This window comes from Microcebus murinus, chromosome X (assembly GCF_040939455.1).
Source record: "Microcebus murinus isolate Inina chromosome X, M.murinus_Inina_mat1.0, whole genome shotgun sequence".
In the NCBI taxonomy this organism is placed as follows: Eukaryota; Metazoa; Chordata; class Mammalia; order Primates; family Cheirogaleidae; genus Microcebus; species Microcebus murinus.
In genome coordinates this window covers 79,059,329-79,076,265 of record NC_134136.1, presented here as the reverse complement: position 1 = coordinate 79,076,265, position 16,937 = coordinate 79,059,329, and the positions used below count along the sequence as shown (strand labels likewise).

The 16,937-nt window shown below is 60.7% G+C and overlaps 1 protein-coding gene across 2 annotated transcripts in view; it reads left to right on the top strand.

Annotated features, from left to right (window-relative positions):
* Positions 1-16,937, top strand: part of PPP2R3B (protein phosphatase 2 regulatory subunit B''beta) — a 69,979-nt gene that overhangs the window by 29,494 nt on the left and 23,548 nt on the right. For both annotated transcript variants that reach the window (XM_075999293.1, XM_075999294.1), the window contains exon 2: positions 9,619-9,804. In XM_075999293.1, the coding sequence (XP_075855408.1) occupies positions 9,619-9,804 (186 nt within the window). The remainder of the gene's footprint in view (positions 1-9,618; positions 9,805-16,937) is intronic.

Sequence of the window (16,937 nt, the reverse complement as noted above, 5' to 3'; positions counted from 1 at the left end):
CACTGTGCGTGGTGACTGTGGTCAGGGAGGACGTGACTCTGGGTAGTCAGAGGTGAGACTGCGAGTGCAGGAGTGCAGACTGCAGGACTGTGTGTCACTGTGCGTGGTGACTGTGGTCAGGGAGGACGTGACTCTGGGTAGTCAGAGGTGAGACTGCGAGTGCAGGAGTGCAGACTGCAGGACTGTGTGTCACTGTGCGTGGTGACTGTGGTCAGGGAGGACGTGACTCTGGGTAGTCAGAGGTGAGACTGTGAGTGCGGGAGTGCAGACTGCAGGACTGTGTCACTGTGCGTGGTGACTGTGGTCAGGGAGGACGTGACTCTGGGGAGTCAGAGGTGAGACTGCGAGTGCGGGAGTGCAGACTGCAGGACTGTGTGTCACTGTGCGTGGTGACTGTGGTCAGGGAAGACGTGACTCTGGGTAGTCAGAGGTGAGACTGTGAGTGCGGGAGTGCAGACTGCAGGACTGTGTCACTGTGCGTGGTGACTGTGGTCAGGGAGGACGTGACTCTGGGTAGTCAGAGGTGAGACTGTGAGTGCAGGAGTGCAGACTGCAGGACTGTGTCACAGTGCGTGGTGACTGTGGTCAGGGAGGACGTGACTCTGGGTAGTCAGAGGTGAGACTGTGAGTGCAGGAGTGCAGACTGCAGGACTGTGTCACTGTGGGTGGTGACTGTGGTCAGGGAGGACGTGACTCTGGGTAGTCAGAGGTGAGACTGCGAGTGTAGGAGTGCAGACTGCAGGACTGTGTCACTGTGCGTGGTGACTGTGGTCAGGGAGGACGTGACTCTGGGTAGTCAGAGGTGAGACTGCGAGTGCAGGAGTGCAGACTGCAGGACTGTGTGTCACTGTGCGTGGTGACTGTGGTCAGGGAGGACGTGACTCTGGGTAGTCAGAGGTGAGACTGCGAGTGCAGGAGTGCAGACTGCAGGACTGTGTCACTGTGCGTGGTGACTGTGGTCAGGGAGGACGTGACTCTGGGTAGTCAGAGGTGATACTGTGAGTGCAGGAGTGCAGACTGCAGGACTGTGTGTCACTGTGCGTGGTGACTGTGGTCAGGAGGACGTGACTCTGGGTAGTCAGAGGTGAGACTGCGAGTGCAGGAGTGCAGACTGCAGGACTGTGTGTCACTGTGCGTGGTGACTGTGGTCAGGGAGGACGTGACTCTGGGTAGTCAGAGGTGAGACTGCGAGTGCAGGAGTGCAGACTGCAGGACTGTGTGTCACTGTGCGTGGTGACTGTGGTCAGGGAAGACGTGACTCTGGGTAGTCAGAGGTGAGACTGTGAGTGCGGGAGTGCAGACTGCAGGACTGTGTCACTGTGCGTGGTGACTGTGGTCAGGGAGGACGTGACTCTGGGTAGTCAGAGGTGAGACTGCGAGTGCGGGAGTGCAGACTGCAGGACTGTGTGTCACTGTGCGTGGTGACTGTGGTCAGGGAGGACGTGACTCTGGGTAGTCAGAGGTGAGACTGCGAGTGCAGGAGTGCAGACTGCAGGACTGTGTCACTGTGCGTGGTGACTGTGGTCAGGGAGGACGTGACTCTGGGTAGTCAGAGGTGAGACTGCGAGTGCAGGAGTGCAGACTGCAGGACTGTGTGTCACTGTGCGTGGTGACTGTGGTCAGGGAGGACGTGACTCTGGGTAGTCAGAGGTGAGACTGTGAGTGCGGGAGTGCAGACTGCAGGACTGTGTGTCACTGTGCGTGGTGACTGTGGTCAGGGAGGACGTGACTCTGGGTAGTCAGAGGTGAGACTGCGAGTGCAGGAGTGCAGACTGCAGGACTGTGTCACTGTGGGTGGTGACTGTGGTCAGGGAGGACGTGACTCTGGGTAGTCAGAGGTGAGACTGCGAGTGCAGGAGTGCAGACTGCAGGACTGTGTCACTGTGCGTGGTGACTGTGGTCAGGGAGGACGTGACTCTGTGTAGTCAGAGGTGAGACTGCGAGTGCAGGAGTGCAGACTGCAGGACTGTGTCACTGTGCGTGGTGACTGTGGTCAGGGAGGACGTGACTCTGGGTAGTCAGAGGTGAGACTGCGAGTGCAGGAGTGCAGACTGCAGGACTGTGTCACTGTGCGTGGTGACTGTGGTCAGGGGGGACGTGACTCTGGGTAGTCAGAGGTGAGACTGCGAGTGCAGGAGTGCAGACTGCAGGACTGTGTGTCACTGTGCGTGGTGACTGTGGTCAGGGAGGACGTGACTCTGGGTAGTCAGAGGTGAGACTGCGAGTGCAGGAGTGCAGACTGCAGGACTGTGTGTCACTGTGCGTGGTGACTGTGGTCAGGGAGGACGTGACTCTGGGTAGTCAGAGGTGAGACTGCGAGTGCAGGAGTGCAGACTGCAGGACTGTGTGTCACTGTGCGTGGTGACTGTGGTCAGGGAGGACGTGACTCTGGGTAGTCAGAGGTGAGACTGCGAGTGCAGGAGTGCAGACTGCAGGACTGTGTGTCACTGCGTGGTGACTGTGGTCAGGGGGGACGTGACTCTGGGTAGTCAGAGGTGAGACTGCGAGTGCAGGAGTGCAGACTGCAGGACTGTGTGTCACTGTGCGTGGTGACTGTGTCAGGGAGGACGTGACTCTGGGTAGTCAGAGGTGAGACTGCGAGTGCAGGAGTGCAGACTGCAGGACTGTGTCACTGTGCGTGGTGACTGTGGTCAGGGAGGACGTGACTGGGTAGTCAGAGGTGAGACTGCGAGTGCAGGAGTGCAGGAGTGCAGACTGCAGGACTGTGTCACTGTGCGTGGTGACTGTGGTCAGGGAGGACGTGACTCTGGGTAGTCAGAGGTGAGACTGCGAGTGCAGGAGTGCAGACTGCAGGACTGTGTGTCACTGTGCGTGGTGACTGTGGTCAGGGAGGACGTGACTCTGGGTAGTCAGAGGTGAGACTGCGAGTGCAGGAGTGCAGACTGCAGGACTGTGTCACTGTGCGTGGTGACTGTGGTCAGGGAGGACGTGACTCTGGGTAGTCAGAGGTGAGACTGCGAGTGCAGGAGTGCAGACTGCAGGACTGTGTCACTGTGCGTGGTGACTGTGGTCAGGGAGGACGTGACTCTGGGTAGTCAGAGGTGAGACTGCGAGTGCAGGAGTGCAGACTGCAGGACTGTGTCACTGTGCGTGGTGACTGTGGTCAGGGAGGACGTGACTCTGGTAGTCAGAGGTGAGACTGCGAGTGCAGGAGTGCAGACTGCAGGACTGTGTCACTGTGCGTGGTGACTGTGGTCAGGGGGGACGTGACTCTGGGTAGTCAGAGGTGAGACTGCGAGTGCAGGAGTGCAGACTGCAGGACTGTGTGTCACTGTGCGTGGTGACTGTGGTCAGGGAGGACGTGACTCTGGGTAGTCAGAGGTGAGACTGCGAGTGCAGGAGTGCAGACTGCAGGACTGTGTCAGTGTGCGTGGTGACTGTGGTCGGGGAGGACGTGACTCTGGGTAGTCAGAGGTGAGACTGCGAGTGCAGGAGTGCAGACTGCAGGACTGTGTCACTGTGCGTGGTGACTGTGGTCAGGGAGGACGTGACTCTGGGTAGTCAGAGGTGAGACTGCGAGTGCAGGAGTGCAGACTGCAGGACTGTGTCACTGTGCGTGGTGACTGTGGTCAGGGAGGACGTGACTCTGGGTAGTCAGAGGTGAGACTGCGAGTGCAGGAGTGCAGACTGCAGGACTGTGTCACTGTGCGTGGTGACTGTGGTCAGGGAGGACGTGACTCTGGTAGTCAGAGGTGAGACTGCGAGTGCAGGAGTGCAGACTGCAGGACTGTGTCACTGTGCGTGGTGACTGTGGTCAGGGGGGACGTGACTCTGGGTAGTCAGAGGTGAGCCTGCGAGTGCAGGAGTGCAGACTGCAGGACTGTGTGTCACTGTGCGTGGTGACTGTGGTCAGGGAGGACGTGACTCTGGGTAGTCAGAGGTGAGACTGCGAGTGCAGGAGTGCAGACTGCAGGACTGTGTCAGTGTGCGTGGTGACTGTGGTCGGGGAGGACGTGACTCTGGGTAGTCAGAGGTGAGACTGCGAGTGCAGGAGTGCAGACTGCAGGACTGTGTCACTGTGCGTGGTGACTGTGGTCAGGGAGGACGTGACTCTGGGTAGTCAGGGGTGAGACTTCGAGTGCAGGAGTGCAGACTGCAGGACTGTGTGTCACTGTGCGTGGTGACTGTGGTCAGGGAGGACGTGACTCTGGGTAGTCAGAGGTGAGACTGCGAGTGCAGGAGTGCAGACTGCAGGACTGTGTGTCACTGTGCGTGGTGACTGTGGTCAGGGAGGACGTGACTCTGGGTAGTCAGAGGTGAGACTGCGAGTGCAGGAGTGCAGACTGCAGGACTGTGTCACTGTGCGTGGTGACTGTGGTCAGGGAGGACGTGACTCTGGGTAGTCAGAGGTGAGACTGCGAGTGCAGGAGTGCAGACTGCAGGACTGTGTGTCACTGTGCGTGGTGACTGTGGTCAGGGAGGACGTGACTCTGGGTAGTCAGAGGTGAGACTGCGAGTGCAGGAGTGCAGACTGCAGGACTGTGTCACTGTGCGTGGTGACTGTGGTCAGGGAGGACGTGACTCTGGGTAGTCAGAGGTGAGACTGCGAGTGCAGGAGTGCAGACTGCAGGACTGTGTCACTGTGCGTGGTGACTGTGGTCAGGGAGGACGTGACTCTGGGTAGTCAGAGGTGAGACTGCGAGTGCAGGAGTGCAGACTGCAGGACTGTGTCACTGTGCGTGGTGACTGTGGTCAGGGAGGATGTGACTCTGGGTAGTCAGAGGTGAGACTGCGAGTGCAGGAGTGCAGACTGCAGGACTGTGTCAGTGTGCGTGGTGACTGTGGTCAGGGGGGACGTGACTCTGGGTAGTCAGAGGTGAGACTGCGAGTGCAGGAGTGCAGACTGCAGGACTGTGTGTCACTGTGCGTGGTGACTGTGGTCAGGGAGGACGTGACTCTGGTAGTCAGAGGTGAGACTGCGAGTGCAGGAGTGCAGACTGCAGGACTCTGTGTCACTGTGCGTGGTGACTGTGGTCAGGGAGGACGTGACTCTGGGTAGTCAGAGGTGAGACTGCGAGTGCAGGAGTGCAGACTGCAGGACTGTGTCACTGTGCGTGGTGACTGTGGTCAGGGAGGACGTGACTCTGGGTAGTCAGAGGTGAGACTGCGAGTGCAGGAGTGCAGACTGCAGGACTGTGTCACTGTGCGTGGTGACTGTGGTCAGGGAGGACGTGACTCTGGGTAGTCAGAGGTGAGACTGCGAGTGCAGGAGTGCAGACTGCAGGACTGTGTCAGTGTGCGTGGTGACTGTGGTCAGGGGGGACGTGACTCTGGGTAGTCAGAGGTGAGACTGCGAGTGCAGGAGTGCAGACTGCAGGACTGTGTCACTGTGCGTGGTGACTGTGGTCAGGGAGGACGTGACTCTGGGTAGTCAGAGGTGAGACTGCGAGTGCAGGAGTGCAGACTGCAGGACTGTGTGTCACTGTGCGTGGTGACTGTGGTCAGGCAGGACGTGACTCTGGGTAGTCAGAGGTGAGACTGCGAGTGCAGGAGTGCAGACTGCAGGACTGTGTCACTGTGCGTGGTGACTGTGGTCAGGGAGGACGTGACTCTGGGTAGTCAGAGGTGAGACTGCGAGTGCAGGAGTGCAGACTGCAGGACTGTGTGTCACTGTGCGTGGTGACTGTGGTCAGGGAGGACGTGACTCTGGGTAGTCAGAGGTGAGACTGCGAGTGCAGGAGTGCAGACTGCAGGACTGTGTCACTGTGCGTGGTGACTGTGGTCAGGGAGGACGTGACTCTGGGTAGTCAGAGGTGAGACTGTGAGTGCAGGAGTGCAGACTGCAGGACTGTGTGTCACTGTGCGTGGTGACTGTGGTCAGGGAGGACGTGACTCTGGGTAGTCAGAGGTGAGACTGTGAGTGCAGGAGTGCAGACTGCAGGACTGTGTCACTGTGTGTGGTGACTGTGGTCAGGGAGGACGTGACTCTGGGTAGTCAGAGGTGAGACTGCGAGTGCAGGAGTGCAGACTGCAGGACTGTGTCACAGTGCGTGGTGACTGTGGTCAGGGAGGACGTGACTCTGGGTAGTCAGAGGTGAGACTGCGAGTGCAGGAGTGCAGACTGCAGGACTGTGTCACTGTGCGTGGTGACTGTGGTCAGGGACCTCGTGACTCTGGGTAGTCAGAGGTGAGACTGCGAGTGCAGGAGTGCAGACTGCAGGACTGTGTCACTGTGCGTGGTGACTGTGGTCAGGGAGGACGTGACTCTGCGTAGTCAGAGGTGAGACTGCGAGTGCAGGAGTGCAGACTGCAGGACTGTGTCACTGTGCGTGGTGACTGTGGTCAGGGAGGACGTGACTCTGCGTAGTCAGAGGTGAGACTGCGAGTGCAGGAGTGCAGACTGCAGGACTGTGTCACTGTGCGTGGTGACTGTGGTCAGGGAGGACGTGACTCTGCGTAGTCAGAGGTGAGACTGCGAGTGCAGGAGTGCAGACTGCAGGACTGTGTCACTGTGCGTGGTGACTGTGGTCAGGGAGGACGAGACTCTGGGTAGTCAGAGGTGAGACTGCGAGTGCAGGAGTGCAGACTGCAGGACTGTGTCACTGTGCGTGGTGACTGTGGTCAGGGAGGACGTGACTCTGGGTAGTCAGAGGTGATACTGCGAGTGCAGGAGTGCAGACTGCAGGATTGTGTCACTGTGCGTGGTGACTGTGGTCAGGGAGGACGTGACTCTGGGTAGTCAGAGGTGAGACTGCGAGTGCAGGAGTGCAGACTGCAGGACTGTGTGTCACTGTGCGTGGTGACTGTGGTCAGGGGGGACGTGACTCTGGGTAGTCAGAGGTGAGACTGCGAGTGCAGAAGTGCAGACTGCAGGGCTGTGTGTCACTCTTCGTGGTGACTGTGGTCAGGGAGGACGTGACTCTGGGTAGTCAGAGGTGAGACTGCGAGTGCAGGAGTGCAGACTGCAGGACTGTGTCACTGTGCGTGGTGACTCTGGTCAGGGAGGACGTGACTCTGGGTAGTCAGAGGTGAGACTGCGAGTGCAGGAGTGCAGACTGCAGGACTGTGTGTCACTGTGCGTGGTGACTGTGGTCAGGGAGAGCAGGGGCTCTGGAGCAGTCACAGATTAGAGCTGTTTGTGTTCTTGCCTCCCTGTTGCTGAGTGGGGATGGTGTTTTCGGCAGCCCTGTCTGTTCAGGGAGAGCGGGCCCATCCTGCTCAGCAGGCGCTGTCTGTGTGTAGAGGGAGGAGGAGGTGCAGTGTAATGTCCGTGCTAGGACAAGACTGGGCTCTGTCCTGTGGGTAACAGCAGCGTTCTGTGGGCGAGTGGTACTGACTCCCCCAGTTAACAGGGCCTGTGGTGCCAGTGTCCAGCGTTCTCTGAGCACTGGGCCGAGGGCAGTCTTGCTCGTGGAGGGCAGGGTGCACCGTTAAATGCAGCACCGTCTGCTCACAGAGAAAAGATCCGCCACAGCAGCCATTGTCACAGCGCTTAGTGCCCACAGGAATGAGACGTGGGACCTTGGCAGGCGTTCCGGAAATAGGGAAAGAAATAATGTTCTGGCCGGGCGCGTTGGCTCACGCCTGTCAATCCAGCTCTCTGGGAGGCCGAGGCAGGAGGATCGCTCGAGGTCAGGAGTTAGAAACCAGCCTGAGCAAGAGCGAGACCCCCGTCTCTACTATAAGTAGAAAGAAATTAATTGGCCAACTAATATATATAGAAAAAATGGGCCTGCCACGGTGGCGCATGCCTGTCGTCCCAGCTACTGGGGAGGCTGAGGCAGGAGGATCGGTTGAGCCCAGGAGTCTGAGGTTGCTGTGAGCGAGGCTGACGCCACGGCACTCACTCTAACCTGGGCGACAGAGGGAGACTCTGTCTTTAGAAAAAAAAAAACACAGCAGTGCTGAGACCCATTCTTTGAGGCCGCCCAGGTTGGTGCTGGGGTGGCAGATGCAGGCACCCTTCTCTGGGAGGTGCTCGTGTGGGACAGTGAGGACGGACAGGGTCCTGGCAGGGGCAGAATAGGGTGGGCCGGAGCCAGAGCCAGACAGCTTGTCCTTGTGCCGTGCGACCCCTGTCCCCGCCCCCACCCACAGCCCAGTGCTGAGTGACATCCTTCCCCTGGTCCACAGTCACGTGCCATTTGACTGGCCCTGGCCCTGTGCTGTGCGACCCCTGTCCCCAGCCCTGCACCGAGTGACCCCCGTCCACAGCCCTGTCCCTCCCCGGGGTCACGGGGTGGCTTCTCTGCAGACCGGGGCAGGCCTGCCAGACTCGCGTGCTCTGTGCGCCGGCCACCCGGCCCGCAGCCACGCTGCGCCGGAGGGGTGGTCTGGGTGCGGCTCGGCAACCCCGGGTAGGGGTGGCCAGGTCCTGGGGGCCCCCTGCATGGACGTGGCCTCTGCATTAAGTGTGGGGTCAGCCTCCGGGGTCGTCCGGCGCCCCTGGACTCACACCCGCCTCTGGGCGGGCCCATGTGCGTCGCGCGTCCGTGGGGGGCGGGTGTGTGCATAGCGCGTCCGTGCCTGGCGAGTGCGTGTGCATCGCGCGTCCGTGCGGGGCAGGCCCCTGTGCATCCCGCGTCCGTCTGTGCGTGGCGGGTGCATGCGTCGCGCGTCCGTGCGGGGCGGGTTCGTGCATAGCGCGTCCATGCGGGGTGGGCCCCTGTGCGTCGGGTCTCCATGCGGGGCGGGTGCATGCATAGCGCGTCAGTGCGGGGTGGGCCCCTGTGCGTCGCGTGTCCGTCCGTGGCGGGCGTGTGCGTCGCGCGTCCGTCCGTGCGGGGCGGGTGCGTGCATAGCGCGTCCGTGCTGGGCGGGTGCGTGCATAGCGTGTCCGTGCGGGGTGGACCCCTGTGAGTAGCACGTCCTGCAGGGCGGGTGCGTGCATCGCGCGTCCGTGCGGGGCGGGTGCGTGCATAGCGTGTCCGTGCGGGGTGGACCCCTGTGAGTAGCGCGTCCTGCAGGGCGGGTGCGTGCATCGCGCGTCCGTGCGGGGCGGGTGCGTGCGTAGCGCGTCCGTGCTGGGCGGGTGCGTGCATAGCGTGTCCGTGCGGGGTGGACCCCTGTGAGTAGCACGTCCTGCAGGGCGGGTGCGTGCATCGCGCGTCCGTGCGGGGCGGGTGCGTGCATAGCGTGTCCGTGCGGGGTGGACCCCTGTGAGTAGCGCGTCCTGCAGGGCGGGTGCATGCATTGCGCGTCCGTGCGGGGCGGGCCCCAGTGCGTCCCGCGTCCGTCCGTGGCGGGTGCGTGCATAGCGTGTCCGTGCGAGGCGGGCCCCTGTGTGTCGCGTGTCCGTGCGGGGCGGGTGCGTGCATCGCGCGTCCGTGCGGGGCGGGCCCCTGTGCGTCCCGCGTCTGTCCGTGGCGGGTGCGTGCATAGCGTGTCCGTGCGGGGCGGGCCCCTGTGTGTCTCTCGTCTGTGCGGGGCAGGTGCGTGCATCGCGTGTCCGTGCGGGGTGGACCCCTGTGCGTCGCGTGTCCGTGCGGGGCTGGTGCGTGCATCGCGCGTCCGTGCGGGGCGGGCCCCTGTGCGTCCCGCGTCCGTCCGTGGCGGGTGCATGCGTCGCGCGTCCGTGCGGGGCGGGTGCGTGCATCGCGCGTCCGTGCGGGGCGGGTGCGTGCGCGCTCCGGCTCTGACGTCCGCTGTCGCCCGCAGGTGCAGGCGAGGAAGGAGCAGCCCGTGCCGCCCGCCGCCAGCCAGAGCATCCCCGCCTTCTACTTCCCGCGCGGGCGGCCCGCGGGGACGCTGAACGTGGACGCTGTCATCGCCAGGGTGGAGAGCGCCTTCGCGCAGTTCCCGCACGAGAGGGCCGCCCTGGAGAGCATGGGCCCCGTGGCCAAGGTGGGTGCCCGCGCGCGGAAGCGTGGCGCGCTCGCGTCCCAGCCTGCCGCCACCTTAGAGGTTTGCAGCCTGAGTCCCGCTTACTGAAATCCCGGAACACGAGGGCGACTCTGTTTTGTTTGAGACAGAGTCTCACTGTGTCGCTCGGGCTAGAGTGCCGTGGTGTCAGCCTCGCTCACGGCAACCTCACACTCCTGGCCCCAAGCGATCCTCCTGCCTCAGCCTCCCCAGTAGCTGGGACTACAGGCATGCGCCACCATGCCCGGCTAATTTTTTCTATATATATTTTTAGTTGTCCAGATAATTTCTTTCTATTTTTGGTAGAGACGGTCTCTTGCTCTTGCTCAGGCTGTTCTCAAACTCCTGAGCTCAAGCGATCCTCCTGCCTCAGCCTCCCCAGTAGCTGGGACTACAGGCATGCGTCACCACGCCCGACTAATTTTTTATATATATGTGTTTAGTTGACCAGATAATTTCTTTCTATTTTTGGTAGAGACAGGTCTCGCTCTTGCTCGGGCTGGTCTCAAACTCCTGACCTTGAATGACCTGCCCGCCTCGGCCTCCCAGAGTGCTGGGATGACAGGCGTGAGCCCCCGCGCCCGGCCTGGTGTGAGGGTTTTTGCACTCGGTTTCACCCTGAGGGGTCAGAGAGCACAGACGCCTCCATGGCACCCCGCCCCCAGCGTGAGCGAGCGGTGGCTCTGGCGGCTTCAGGAAGCCGTTAGGGAGGCGCAGGCCTTTCTCTGCACTCCCTGACCCGCGTCAGCCTCAGTTCCTCAACAGCACGAGCCTGGGGCTGCGGTCCCTGCAGGTGATGGCGGGGTGCACTGTCAAATCCGGCTAAACGCCGTCCTGCGTTTTGCTTGGCGGTTCCCTTCCGCAGCGTGTCCCGGGCACCTGCGCTGAGCTGTGCAGATTCTGCGTGTCCACTTTGGTTTCGGGCGCCCTCCTGTTGTGGGAACATGCCAGGGCTCACACATCCCCTCCCCACTGTGGTATGTGCGTGTGTGTGTTACACGGGACCTGTCACCCGTGTTCCGAGCCAGTTCCCCAGCGCCCGGCGCCCGATCAGGAATTGCTGGGGCAGACAACGTCCTCACCCCTCGTCCCGCGCGGCCCGGTGCTTCCCTAAACCCCGTGGGAGCGACCTCCTGCCCCCCAGCCCCGTGTGGCCCGTGCGGGCGGGCAGGGCTCGTTCTCGGGGCTCCTCCCTGGCGTGTGCCGGGAGGTGAGGCGGAGCCGCTTCAGGGCGTGCTCTTGGCTCGGTCGTCAGCGTCCCCTGCCAGTCGCCTGTGACCCCCTTTCCCTGCGGCTCCGGGGCGGCAGCCTGACGTCCGCCCTGTCTTCACGTGGAGTCTCTGACGTTCGGACGTGAGCCCCGCGCTGCCTTCTGCTCGCAGCGTTAGGATTGTGCTTTTGCTTTTTGCCACGGCTCTGCTGGGACGTGCCTCACACGCCGTGCCGTTCTCCCGTCGACGGTGCACGGCTCCGTGGATTTTAGCACATTCACAGGGTGTGCGGCCGTCACCTCAGTCCGCTTGAGGACATTGCCGTCCATCACCCCAAAAGGGAAGGCCTGCGCTCTTAGCTGTCACCCTCCGTCCCTTCTCCCCAGCAAACTGCTAATGCAGTTCTTTCTCCACACATGTGCGTGTTCTGCACACCTCACAGACGTGCGCTTGGACGGTAGGTAGCCTTTGCGCTGGCTTCTTTCACTCCGTGTCTTTTCGGGGTTTATCCGTGTTGTGACACAGAGGTGTGGGAATCCACCCCATTTTGTGGCCGGACACTCTCCCGGCGAGTGTTTGTCCATCCGTCCCTTGGTGGACACTCGGGCTGTCTCCACCGTGGGCCGGCGCGGACAGTGCTGCCGTGCCGTTTGTGGGCCAGTGCTCGTGTGGGTCCCGCCTGGGATCGCCGAGTGGCCAGGCGGCAGCTCCGTGTGACTTTTGAGGACCCACCGCTGTCTTCCCGGGCGGCCGCCCCACCTCACGCCCCACCAGCAGTGGGAGGGTGGCGGGGTCCTGGCTCCCGGGGGCCGTGCTCCTTGGCACTGCGGCCACCCTGTCCTGGGTGCAAAGGGGCACCTCGCCGTGTGGGACGTGTCTCCGTCACGCCCAGGATGCCGAGCGTCTTCTCTGTGCCCGTCGGCATTTGTGCGTCTCCTTTAGAGAAACGAACGTTCTGATCCTCTGCCCGCGTTTGAGGTGGGCTGTCTGTCTCTTCGTTGTTGCGTTGTGAGAGTTCTCCGAACATTCTAAACGCAAGTCCTCCACTGCTTACACCATGTGCAGTGTTTTCTCCCACTCGGTCGGTCGCCTTTTTGCTTTTTCGTTAGTGTCCCTTGAGGAACAAGTTAATTAGTCTTGATGAAGTTCATTTCATCTGTTTTTTTCCTTTTGTTGCCTGTGCTTTTGGTTGTATATCTGAGAAATCATTGCTAAATCCAAAGTCATGAAGATTTTTTTTCCCTGTTTTTTTCCTAAGAGTTGTACAGTTTTAGCTCTTACAACTCTGATCCGTTTTGGTTTTGAGTCAATGTTTGTATGTCATGACGTCGGGCTCTGGCTTCCATAGTTTGCGTGTGGACACCCGGTTGTCCCAGCACCGCGTGTCGAAGAGACTCTTCTTTCCCCATTGGGTGGTCTCGGCCCCCAGGTCCAAAACCGCTTGACTGCAGTGGCGGGTTTGTTACCGGACTGGGATTCTCTTCCATAGCTGTGTACGTCCCCCCGTGTATACCACACCGTCTTGGTTACTGTGGCTTTGTAGGAAGTTTTGAAATAGGACAGTGTGCGTCTTCCACTTTTGTTCTTTGTCAAGCTCGTTTTGGCTTCTTGGGATGCCTCGCTATTCCCTACGCATTTTAGGACCAGCTTGCCAATTTCTGCGAAGATTTCAGCTGACACTTTGATGGGGATTGTGTCGAAACGGTAGACCAGTGTGGGGAAGCGTTGCCGTCTTAGCGATGGTGAATCTTCTGATCCATGTACTGGCATCTCTTTCCACTTAGTTACAGCTCCGTTAATTTCTTTCAGAAATACTTTGTGGTTTCCAACGTGCAAATTTTCAGACTGTCACTGCAAGCGTGTGGAAGTACGATTAATTTTTGTGTGTTGATGCTGTATGCTGTGATCCTTCTGAGCTCATTTATTCTCAATACCTTTTTAGTGGATACAGAATCACGTCACCTTCAAGTAGAAATACTTTTAACTTCCCTTGCAGTGTAGATGCCCTTTATTTCTCTTTCTAGCCTAACTGCTGTGGTTGGGTGCTCCAGTGCAGCTTCGATTGGTTAGAGGTTGGAATGGTCAGAGGTTGTCCCGCCCTGGTCACCATGGAGTTGATGTGTATTTCCAGTTTTGGGAGAAGACCAGTCTCTCCCCAAGGCGTGGGCTGTCAGCCGTGGGTTTGGTCTGTGTCCTGTATCAGGTTGGGCACATGGCTTTCTATTCCTAGTTTGTCACGTGTTTTCTTAACAAGAATAGATGGTGGATTTCGTTAAATGGTTTTTTGGCATCTGTGAGATGATCGTGTGTTTTCTTTTTTTTTTTTTTTTTTTTGGATCTATTAATATGGTGATTAAATGAGTTGATTATTGGCTATTCAACCAACCTTGCATTCCCAGGATAAATCCCACTTGGTCACCACGTCCAATATTTTTTACATTCCGATGATTTGGGCATCTGTATCCATAAGCGACAGTGTTGGATAGTTCTCTTGTGATTCCTTTGTCTGGTTTCAGTATTAGGGTAATTAATACGGTCTCAAAGGACAAATTGGGGAGTGTCCCTTCCTCTTCTATTAGGGAGTTTGTTTTTACATTACTTTTAAACGTTTTGTTTTATAAATACGTAAAAACATACACGTGGCTACAAGGTCAGAACTGAAGAACCAGGTACATTCAGATATGTCCAGATTCCATTCCTCTGCTCTCCTCCTCCTCCTCGTAAGTAACATTGTCATAGCTCTGGCTTTTATTCCGTTTTATAATATGAGCAGATGCATATAGATATGTATGTGTCTGTGCATATTTACTTTTTTGTTAATTATTAACCCCTAATTATTAAAGGGGTTTTATTTCATTTTTTATTTCAGCATATCATGGGCCTGCAAAAGTTTAGGTGACATACATTGCCTTTGTCTCACCCAGGTTGTAGCTACACCCCCAGACGGTGCACACGGCACCCATTAGGTGTGAACTTACCCATCCCCCCCCCACCTGCTTGATTTCTGAAGAATGTTGTTTCCTTGTGTGCACATAAGTGTCGATCAATCCGTATGGATTTGCTGGTGAGTCCATGTGGTGCTTGATTTTCCATTCTTGGGACACTTCACTTAGTAGGAGGGGCTCCAGCTCCATCCAGGATAACACAGGAGGTGCCAGATCACCGTTGTTTTTCGTGGCTGAGTAGAACTCCATGGTGTGCATAGACCACAGTTTATTAACCCGCTCATGTAATGATGGGTTGTTGCCGTGTCTTTGTTGTTGCCGTATCTTTGCAGTTGTGAGTTGTGCTGCTGCCAACATCCGAGTGCAGGTGTCTTCTTTGTAGAATGTCTTTTTCTGCTGTGTGCATGTTTAATTAATTTCATTCCTTAGATAAAGTCGAGCACCCTGTTCTGCACTTGGGTGTCTTTGCGCTAAGCATCGTACCCCGGAAGTGTCCCTATCAGCAAGCAGGCCTTGTGCCTGCCTCGCTCGGCAGGGAGGGGTCGTGGGGATGACCAGACAGGACGGGACCACGCAGAGCAGTCTCGTTGGCGGGAAAAATCACAGTAGTTCTGTGATCTGTAAACACTGTTGTGACAATACTGAACACTCTGCTGCAGCTGACTGCAGCCGTGCAGGGGACCAGATGTGTCCGTGGTGCGCTGTCACTGAAAACGCCGGGCACGCTGGGGGCCGAGTGCTGGCTTCCTCTGTGAACGCTCACGGGGCAGTTAGTGCGGTCTCGGGGCGTCGACCTGTGACCTGCAGCGCGAGTCCCTGCCCCGGCCCCGGGGACCGTCACTCGACCTCCCAGGCTTTGCCGGGCGCCCACGTCTCCTCCCGCCTGCTCTCGGGGATGGGCGTGGCTCTGGTGCAGGGTTTCCATGCCGGCCTGCCGGCCTCCCCACCCCGGCCTCCCCACCCACCATCCACCCTGAGCATGTCCTCGCTGGGTCCCGGGGCCACACCCGCGCGTCCGTCCCTGCGCCGCTGTCTGTCCTGCGGCTGGGCGGGGTCTTGCTGTCCTGTCCCGGCAGTAGGGAAGTCTCCACCGCGCCTGAGGTGTGTTCCTCTAGTTGCTTCCCGCCGCTGCGCGCAGCCCTCGCCCCCACGTCCTGCTGCGTCTCGGCCCGCAGAGAGGTCTGGCCCAGCGCCCGCGCCGTCTGCACGCCCGTCTGGGACCGGGCTCTGAGGAGAGCGCTCCCGGTCCATCGCCTGAGGAGGAGAGCGTGTGGCAGTCCGAGCCCGAGGAGGGCGGGTGACCCGGAACGCCGCTCGGCAGGGCAGCAGGGTGGTCCCGCTGGGGAGGGCGGGCGGGAGCACACGCTGGGCGGGGCAGGGCTGCAGGGCAGTTCCTCTGGGGAGGGCGGGCAGGAGCACACGCTGGGCAGGGCAGGGCTGCAGGGCAGTTCCTCTGGGGAGGGCGGGTGGCGGGAGCACACGCTGGGCGGGGCAGGGCAGCAGGGCAGTTCCTCTGGGGAGGGCGGGCAGGAGCACACGCTGGGCAGGGCAGGGCAGCAGGGCAGTTCCGCTGGGGAGGGTGGGTGGCTGGAGCACACGCTGGGCAGGGCAGGGCTGCAGGGCAGTTCCTCTGGGGAGGGCGGGTGGCGGGAGCACACGCTGGGCAGGGCAGGGCTGCAGGGTGGTCCCGCTGGGGAGGGTGGGTGGCTGGAGCACACGCTGGGCAGGGCAGGGCTGCAGGGCAGTTCCGCTGGGGAGGGCGGTCAGGAGCACACGCTGGGCAGGGCAGGGCTGCAGGGCGGTCCCGCTGGGGAGGGCAGGTGGCGGGAGCACACGCTGGGCGGGGCAGGGCTGCAGGGCGGTCCCGCTGGGGAGGGCGGATGGCAGGAGCACACGCTGGGCAGGGCAGGGCTGCAGGACGGTCCCGCTGGGGAGGGCGGATGGCGGGAGCACACGCTGGGCAGGGCAGGGCTGCAGGGCGGTTCCACTGGGGAGGGCGGGCGGGAGCACACGCTGGGCAGGGCAGGGCTGCAGGGCGGTTCCGCTGGGGAGGGCGGGAGCACACGCTGGGCAGGGCAGGGCTGCAGGGCGGTTCCGCTGGGGAGGGCTGCAGGGCGGTTCCGCTGGGGAGGGCGGGAGCACACGCTGGGCAGGGCAGGGCTGCAGGGCGGTTCCGCTGGGGAGGGCGGGAGCACACGCTGGGCAGGGCAGGGCTGCAGGGCGGTTCCACTGGGGAGGGCGGGCGGGAGCACACGCTGGGCAGGGCAGGGCTGCAGGGCGGTTCTGCTGGGGAGGGAGGGCGGGAGCACACGCTGGGCAGGGCAGGGCTGCAGGGCGGTTCCGCTGGGGAGGGAGGGCGGGAGCACACGCTGGGCAGGGCAGGGCAGGGCTGCAGGGCGGTCCCGCTGGGGAGGGCGGCGGGAGCGGCACAAGCGTTGAGTCTGTGCAGAGACAGGAGGGCAGGCAGGGGGAGGAAGGGCAGACACGCCCCCGATTGGCGAGGTGGTCACGCTCCCCTCCTCGGATGGTGCGTGTGTGCTGCCGTGGGCGTGAGCACCGGCGTGTGCAAGGAACACATGGACGGCCACCCTCGGGGTATCCTGGCGCTCCTGCGTCTCATAGGTGGCCAGGAACCTGCCCAGGTTCGTCCGGTCTGCTCCCCTCCGTGAGCCTGGCCGGCGGCGGCCTTAGCCTCCCTGTGAGCTCAGGGGTGTGTGCTCCCTCCGCCTGTCGTGCCCGTCCACCTGGGAGGGGAGGAGGGTTGGTTAGGGGAGCCACCGCCTGTCTTTCCTGTCCCTCCCGCAGTGAGGGGTGTGTGCTCCCTCCGCCTGTCGTGCCCGTCCCCCTGGGAGGGGAGGAGGGTTGGTTAGAGGAGCCGCCGCCTGTCTTTCCTGTCCCTCCCGCAGTGAGGGGTGTATGCTCCCTCCGCCTGTCGTGCCCGTCCCCCTGGGAGGGGAGG